The sequence below is a fragment of the Gadus chalcogrammus genome, chromosome 22 (genome assembly GCF_026213295.1).
Source record: "Gadus chalcogrammus isolate NIFS_2021 chromosome 22, NIFS_Gcha_1.0, whole genome shotgun sequence".
Lineage (NCBI taxonomy): Eukaryota > Metazoa > Chordata > Actinopteri > Gadiformes > Gadidae > Gadus > Gadus chalcogrammus.
Window position 1 is genome coordinate 13,374,674 of NC_079433.1, and position 7,965 is coordinate 13,382,638.

The 7,965-nt window shown below is 43.9% G+C and overlaps 1 protein-coding gene across 1 annotated transcript in view; it reads right to left on the reverse strand.

Moving 5' to 3' along the window:
- Positions 1-3,980: 3,980 nt before the first annotated feature.
- LOC130376032 (polypeptide N-acetylgalactosaminyltransferase 15-like) overlaps positions 3,981-7,965 on the reverse strand; it is a 7,431-nt gene continuing 3,446 nt past the window's right edge. The window contains 8 exon segments of the mRNA XM_056583227.1: positions 3,981-4,335; positions 4,791-4,934; positions 5,424-5,525; positions 6,016-6,147; positions 6,783-6,974; positions 7,665-7,697; positions 7,699-7,783; positions 7,924-7,965. The exon segment at positions 7,924-7,965 is cut by the window's right edge and continues 49 nt beyond it. Of these exon segments, the coding sequence (XP_056439202.1) occupies positions 4,183-4,335; positions 4,791-4,934; positions 5,424-5,525; positions 6,016-6,147; positions 6,783-6,974; positions 7,665-7,697; positions 7,699-7,783; positions 7,924-7,965 (883 nt within the window). The 3' untranslated portion in view covers positions 3,981-4,182.

The following is a 7,965-nucleotide window of genomic DNA, read 5'->3' on the forward strand; positions in this document are numbered from 1 at the left end:
TAAGGGGTAACGCTGTCGTTTTTTATTGGTCCTCATGAAAAAAAACATAAGGGGTAACACTGTCGTTTTTTATTGGTCGTCATGAAAAAAAACATAAGGGGTAACACTGTTTTTTTTTATTGGTCCTCATGAAAAAAAACATAAGGGGTAACACTGTTGTTTTTTATTGGTCCTCATGAAAAAAACCATAAGGGGTAACACTGTTGTTTTTTATTGGTCGTCTTGAAAAAAAACATAAGGGGTAACACTGTTGTTTATTATTGGTTGTCATGAAAAAAACATAAGGAGTAACACTGTCCTTTTTTATTGGTCCTCATAAAAAAAACCATAAGGGGCAACACTGTTGTTTTTTATTGGTCGTCATGAAAAAAAACATATGGGGTAACACTGTTGTCTTTGTCAAATAAAATATAAGGGGACACTGTTGTTTTTTATTGGTCGTCATGAAAAAAAACAAAAGGGGTAACACCGTCGTTTTTTATTGGTCGTCATGAAAAAAAGCACAAGGGAAATAATAGAAATACACACATAATAATAATTCTTTATTTCAGACCCAGGAGGATCCATATCAACACAAACAAAATTAACGAACATAAATTTTAATGTCATGTATATCCTCTTTATTGATGATTGATTAACTTGTTCTGTCGTCGCCTCAGTGGTGCAGTGGAGTGCACTCCGCCTAACCCCCTGGAGACCGGGGTTCAGGTCCGGTTGATGTCTTCTGTTGAAATGTCGAAATTCTTCAAATTAAAGATAGGGGCTAACACTGTTGTTATTTTATTGGTCGTCATGAAAAAAAACATAAGGGGTAACGCTGTCGTTTTTTATTGGTCGTCCCCTCCACGAGGAGGAGGAGCTTCACTAAAGACGGCGTAGCGTTCCCAGCGCCTCACACTCTCACACTGCACCTCCTCCACCTCCCCCACCTCCTCCACCTCCTCTACCTCCACCTCCTCCACCCCCTCCACCTCCTTTTCTCCTCTACCTCCTCCACCCCCTCCACCTCCTCTACCTCCACCTCCTCTTCCTCCTCCACCTCCTCTTTCTCCTCTACCTCCTCCACCCCCTCCACCTCCTCTACCTCAACCTCCTCTTCCTCCTCCACCTCCTCCACCCCCTCCACCTCCTCTACCTCCTCTACCTCCACCTCCTCTTCCTCTTCTACCTCCTCCAACTGGGGTTTTTCACAACGCTTTTCCTCCACCAGGATCTGAACCTCACTGTTAAGTTATTAGGTACAGCCAAGCTGGTCTGGGGGGGCAGCCATGAGTGTGTGTTAGGGGGGGCCCATCCATGAGTGTGTGAGGGGGAGCCGCAGCCATGGTGGTCTGGTCGGGCCCCTGCCATGAGTGTGTGTGGGGGGGCCGCAGCATGAGTGTGTTTAGGTGGGGGCATATCCTAGGTCCTTTCTTCCATAAGGTCATCAGATTGACTCCCAGCTCAATCCCAGTGTTCTTCTATATTATAGCGTACTCAACACAGAATGATCTCTGCATATATAATAATAAAAATAATAAATGGACATGGGGAGAGAGACAGACAGGCTCCACACAGGGAGAGAGAGAGACAGGCTCCACACGGGGAGAGAGAGAGAGAGAGACAGGCTCCACACGGGGAGAGAGAGACAGACAGGCTCCACACGAGGAGAGAGAGACAGGCTCCACACGGGGAGATAGAAAGACCGACCCCCACCGGGTTTCAACCAGGGACCTTGTGGCTGTGAGGCAGCAGTGCTAACCACTGTGCCAGCACGACACCGGTGGTAGAGGCTGAACGTATTTGAGTAAAATCAGCGTCATCATCTAGTGGTAATAAGCTCAAGAAGCGCATGGACATGAATGTCTGTTCCTCCAGGACACGGCTGGAAAAACATAAGGGGTAACTGTTGTTTTTTATTGGTCCTCATGAAAAAAAACATAAGGGGTAACACTGTTGTTTTTTATTGGTCGTCATGAAAAAAAAACACAAGGGGTAACACTGTTGTCTTTGTCAAATAAAATATAAGGGGTAACACTGTTGTATTTTATTGGTCGTCATGAAAAAAAACATATTTGAAAAAAAAAAGAAAGTGTCCTTGTCAAATAAAATATAAGGGGTAACACTGTTGTTTTTCATCATTAATCATGGGAAAAAGACATAAGGGCTAACTCTGTCGTTTTTATCAAATGAAACCTAAAGGGTAACACTGTATAGAATATAATAGAATTGAATAGAATAGAAACACACACGCACACACGCACACACACACACACACACGCACACTCAGATGGATCCGACCGGGATTTCCGTTGCGATGGGTTTCCTCCATCAGCGACTTATACAATACACAAATTATATAAAACAAAACCCCTCTTTCATTTTAAAATAATAGTATGCAAATATGTTGAATAGGCCTCCATCTTTGTTATACTTTTAAAATGTTCCTATATAGCCTATTTTATAGCTTACACACTGATATTTTAAAACAGGAATGCGAAATGCGAAATGCATCCTGGGATATTTAACGGTCCCAAGTCCACACCATGTACATATTGGGCTAGCCCCACCAGCAAGTAAAATAATCTCTTTCCACTTCAACAGAGAAACACTCTGAGCATGCGCATTTCAATGTTTCAAGTCCAATAGACATTACATTGGGCTGGTGGGGCTAGAACCCCTCTTGCCCCTCCATACGAACTCAGCCGGAAGAAGCAAGCCAGGGTCGACTAAAAATTAAATAAAAGCGCCGAACTTATTATTTTATAGCACTTTCTGGGGAGATTATTATTATTTAAAAAAAATATATATATATATATATATATATTCAATTTTTTATATATTTCTTTTTTTTTCATTTTCTTTTTTTCTTGTGAGAGTAGCGACTTGCCCCTAATGACCAGTCGCCACTGGTCATTCTGACCTGGGACTTTTAGAATTGTCGGTCCTCCTCATTTTTTTCCGGTCATTGACCGGTAATAACCGAAAACGGAGACTCTGCTATAAACCGGCCTAACTTTCACCGTCCACACCGAACCCCTTCTTTTTCGCACGGCTATCAACATCCGAAACATACGCTAGTTAGATTTTCTCTAACAGCAGTTTCAAGTACGGGTAGCATAGAACTAACGTTAGCCAAGTGGGGGCTCCATGATTGCTAAATCTAATGCGAGAGGTAAAATTACCATTTAGGAAGGAAAGCATAGTAGGCCTATGCCTTGCGACTGTGCTTCGCAGTATGCCTTGCGAAACCCAGTATGCCTTTCAAAACACCTCGTGATTGGTCGATGAAACGCTACCAGGAACGCCTAAAGGGCGTTCTTGTGTCATGACGGAAACGCCCAAGCCTGCAGCTGGACCCTTCTCGTTCGTTGGCCACTCAGAGAGCTCGGCCCTACTGACAAAAGTCCCCCAAACAGCTAGGGCTTATCTAACCACGATCGAAGCAGGCTATGAAAAATCTCAAAAATAAACTCTACCAAACAGCTAGGACTAATCGAAAGACGATCTAAACAGGCTATGATTATGTGAAAAATAATTCTGACGGAACGCACTTCACTGTTGGATTGAGTTAGTTTACTTCTGTTGGCGGTAGACTAGCCGACAGCCTGCCCTGCCCCCTGAACGCGAGATGACGTTTCAGCGCCAAATCAAATAAGCAATCGGAGGAGAGCCCATCTAACCAATCAGAGGCGACAAAGACGGTAGGCCTACTTACCCCGACCATCCTAAGAAAAAAAGATTCGCAAGCCGGCATAGGTCCATGGCCGGCATCATGGACCCATAAAGAAGGCCAAAATCCCTTCGGTTAATTCAAGCATTCTAGTCATTCAGAGTTGCGCAGAAAATGTGCTTGTTCCGAGAGACATGCCAGGGATGTTTATGGTTGCATGGGAAGAAACAGAGATATTTAAATGGCTCGGATAAGAACGAATTAATTTGACGACAAAGCAATTAAAATTGGACAACGTATTATGTAATAGTTTTATTCGACAGTCAAACATTCAAAAAGGTGAACATTATTTACAATCCTTAAAACAGGAAATATAGAATAATATTGTATGGGTGCTCACTGCTCTCTCATTTAATGCCCAATCCAGCATGCTGATATACCCATACATGATTGCTGTATGAATGCTTCATACACACGTTTATGATTAAAACATCAAAAATGTAACTATAGATCTCTGCGCCCTCCTCATATCAGGGGGCCACCAACTGCTCAAAGTGCCACTGTTGCCGGGGGTGACGAATGCAGGGGCGAAGGAAGAGGCCGCTGCCCCCCTGTGAAGATCCGTCATCTCTCGTAGCCTCCACGCAGAGTTGGGACTGCATGTGGACTAGCTGTCCGCTCAGCTGTAAAGCAGCGCAGTGTGTTAGATTATACCTCGCACTGAAAAACAAACGTGCTCCTCCCCTCTGTCACCTTATGTCCAGATTTTGAGCATTGATATTCAGGCTATCATATTAATGTACTTTATGTTCCATATGTGTCAATATGGACCCTGAGTAAGTCACTTTTAGACAACTATGGTAAATGGGGTTGCTTTCTAGTCGCTCCGAAAGTGTGACTATTAATTGAAAACATAAGCCCCTGCACTTTATTAATCCAAGATGGGGAAATGACTATAATCCCAGGACATAAGTAATAAACCAAAACGGAAAAAGAATGTGCAAATCGTGCTAAAGCCCAACAAACAAAAGATATGAGCATTTTGCAAATAAGGACATATTCTCAGTGTCTTTAAGTAATGTGAATGTATTGTAAAAGCCTTTTGTGAATATGACGCCCTTGTGACACCGCCCCCTACCTTCAGGAACCTCCACTGGAGTTGGCCTTGGGTGGGCTGGTGGCTGGGGCAGGGGGCCAGGGTAATCCTCTCCCCCCTGCCGTCAAAACACAGGTCCCCGGCCGCTCCCCATCGCACCTCCCCCTGGGAGTTCAGCTCACAGAGCTGGAGCAAGGGATCAGAGTCTGGCCGTGGTCCCACTGTGTGCTTCACATCTTTAGTCCGCACCCATCTGTTGGAGTCGGTCTACTCTAGTTTGCCTACGCAGGCCTTCTGCCTGCCCTCCTGGTCAGTACTTCTAACACATCTCATACATACATGACCTCATGATACAGGAAAACATTTGTTTCCCTTTTTTTTTTTTTTTTAAAGAAGCAGATATACAAAAACAAACAGATGTTACAATCGTTGAAAGTGCAGACGTACTAAATTGCACAGTAACGTAAAAGAAGGGGAAATAAATAAATAATAATGTATACATACATACGTACACACATATAGATGTTCACAGAATCACATATTTCATCTGAACTGTAAGGTGTCCTTAAATGTCCTTTAAGGCTACAATCTGCCCACATCTCCCAAAAGCCCTCATTTATCCAAACAACTTTTTGTTTTGGTGAGATCTTTAAAATCGGTTGTCATCATGGTTACCTGTTTGCCTGTGCCACTGCATGGGGCAATGCTCATGGTCCCATTCTGAAGAGTCCTCTCTCCAGGGAGATCTGCACAGGAGCCAGTGCCAACGTTGTACAGCTTTGTAAAGTACAGAGATCACATGTTAGAATACTAATTCATATGGGAAAATAGATAGAGCGAGCATCGGACTATTGATGAGCTATGTACCAGTTTTTTGTGTGTGGGGGTGTTTTGCGTGTAAGTGTGTAAGTGTGTTTGTGTGTAAGTGTGTGTGTGTTCATGTATGTGTGTATGTAAGTGTGTGTGTGTTTGTGTGTGTGTAAGTGTGTATGTGTGAGTGTGTTCATATGTGTGAGTGTGTATGTGTGTGTAGTGTTTGTGAGTAAGTGTGTGTGTTCATGTATGTGTGTATGCAAGTGTGTTTGTTTGTGTGTGTGTGTGTGTAAGTCTGTATGTGTGAGTTTGTTCATATGTGTGTAGTGTTTGTGAGTAAGTGTGTGTGTGTGTGTGTTCATGTGCGTGCGTGCATTGCCGCATGTGCATATGTGCATGCCTACGTGCATATATGCGTGCGTATTAAAGTCTCACGTGTGTATGCATGCCTCACCTCTCCAGACAGCCCTGGTCTGTCCTGGGGTATGTAGAGCTGAGGGTAGACCGTAGACAAGAACCAGTGGAAGTCCCTGCAGCCAAGGCTCTCCTTGAGCCTGACCCGCTCCGTGATGTTAGGACTCTCAGACTGCAGGAGGGTTACAAGGTGCATCTCCACGCGTCACATACATTTACTGTTGGGTCCATGCTGAACTTTGTTCAAATGATTTGGGAGGTGAAGGCTGAGAACAATGAAAGCACTCTGCAGCAACTGCAGCGATTCTAAGTGCTAAACCAGGCCCTTTCTGCAGTGCAGACAGAGTGCTTTTTGTGTGTACTGTGTGGAGGATCTGCAGCTGAACCAAAAGAAAAACCGATGAAAGACGGATAAAAAACGTCATTACAAAAATCCGCAAAAGACCCGGGGTTTGAGTCAGGAATCGTCAAATAAAGAATCTTGCGGGTTTAGGAATTTAATAATAAAGAAAGCATGAAAAAACGGTCCCATGCTGCCAAAAACAGAAAACCCAATTAAACCCAAGCACAGGCAGTCCCACAGTGCCACACACTAAATGATACCTGCAGAAAATCACTCATTAATTTTCACCGTGCAAACAGACACACAAAGACAAAGACCATACACACACACACACACACACACACGTATTCACAGCCACACAAACACATACACTCACACACAAACACGCACATACATACACATACACCTGCACACACACAACAACACTCACACACACACAAACACACACACACACACACACCCACCTGACTGATGAAGTGCGCCAGCGGGTTTCTGCGGTAGAAGATCTTCCCGTACGCGTCCATCCAGCTGTCAGCCAGGCGGATCTTGTTCTTCTGCAGTAGCTCGTGGTCGGGGGGCGTGTGGGGCGGGGGGTGGTCCAGGCGGGCCACACGGGAGCAGGGAACCACCTCCAAGGACCCCCCGCATGACCACACCTGCATGCCGACGCATATGTACGTTAAATATGAATGACCGATATTACAAATGTTTTGTAAGTATTTCTTGTTGTGCTCGTGATTGTTGGATGCTATTACTTGACACTTTGGAATGAGTTAGATGCATAACCAGTTACTGATTTGTTTCTGTTCGACTGAAGGTTTTTGAAACAGACAACCCTATAGGCTTCTTGTAGTTGGACAGAGTTTTAGTTATAGTGCTGTTATTATTCATCGCTTTCATCTCTGCGAAATGTGGTGTGTTATAGTTGCACGAAAGGTCTGCTGGGATGCAAGCAAAACATTACAGTTCGGCCCCGTTTGGGTATGGATTTCACACCTAAGAGTGTTTTGGTGCAGAAGGGCATAACCGTCCTGGCACCTGTGCCGTTTGTCAAGCAGCCAAGACATTCCCAGACCGGAATTTGTCCTAAGACAACCATTTGCAAAAGACATCATATTCCGAGAGCAGCATTCCTAGAGGTTATGTGCAGGACAGACTTGTGAAGGACATTCCGTCACTGAGGGCCATTATATGTTTATGATGAAGACTCTCAAAAACAATGAACACCTATGGACAGGCACCACTGCTCAGTTCATCATTATTTTTAACCTCTGTAAATGTAAATATTTTTTTAAAAAATCAAATATATATATACAAAGCTGTATATATTGTCATCCTGTCTTTACCCTGATTGACAGTTCAATCTGCTCCGCCCCCCCTCAGCAGCATGTCCGGGTCATATCCTCCAACACTCAGGAAGAAGTGTCTGTCCACGGCCAGGACTTCACCTCCCAAAACTGGACTGCTATAGAGTCCCAATACAGATTAGATTAGAGTAGATTGGAGATGATGCTTGGAGATGATCTAATAGGTCAAACTAATAAGAAGATAGTATATGTACATTTATTTTCGGCTCTTTAAATTGTTATTGACGCATGTATTTACCTGACCGGTTGAACAACTGAGTCTTTGTCTAAAGCTTGAGGT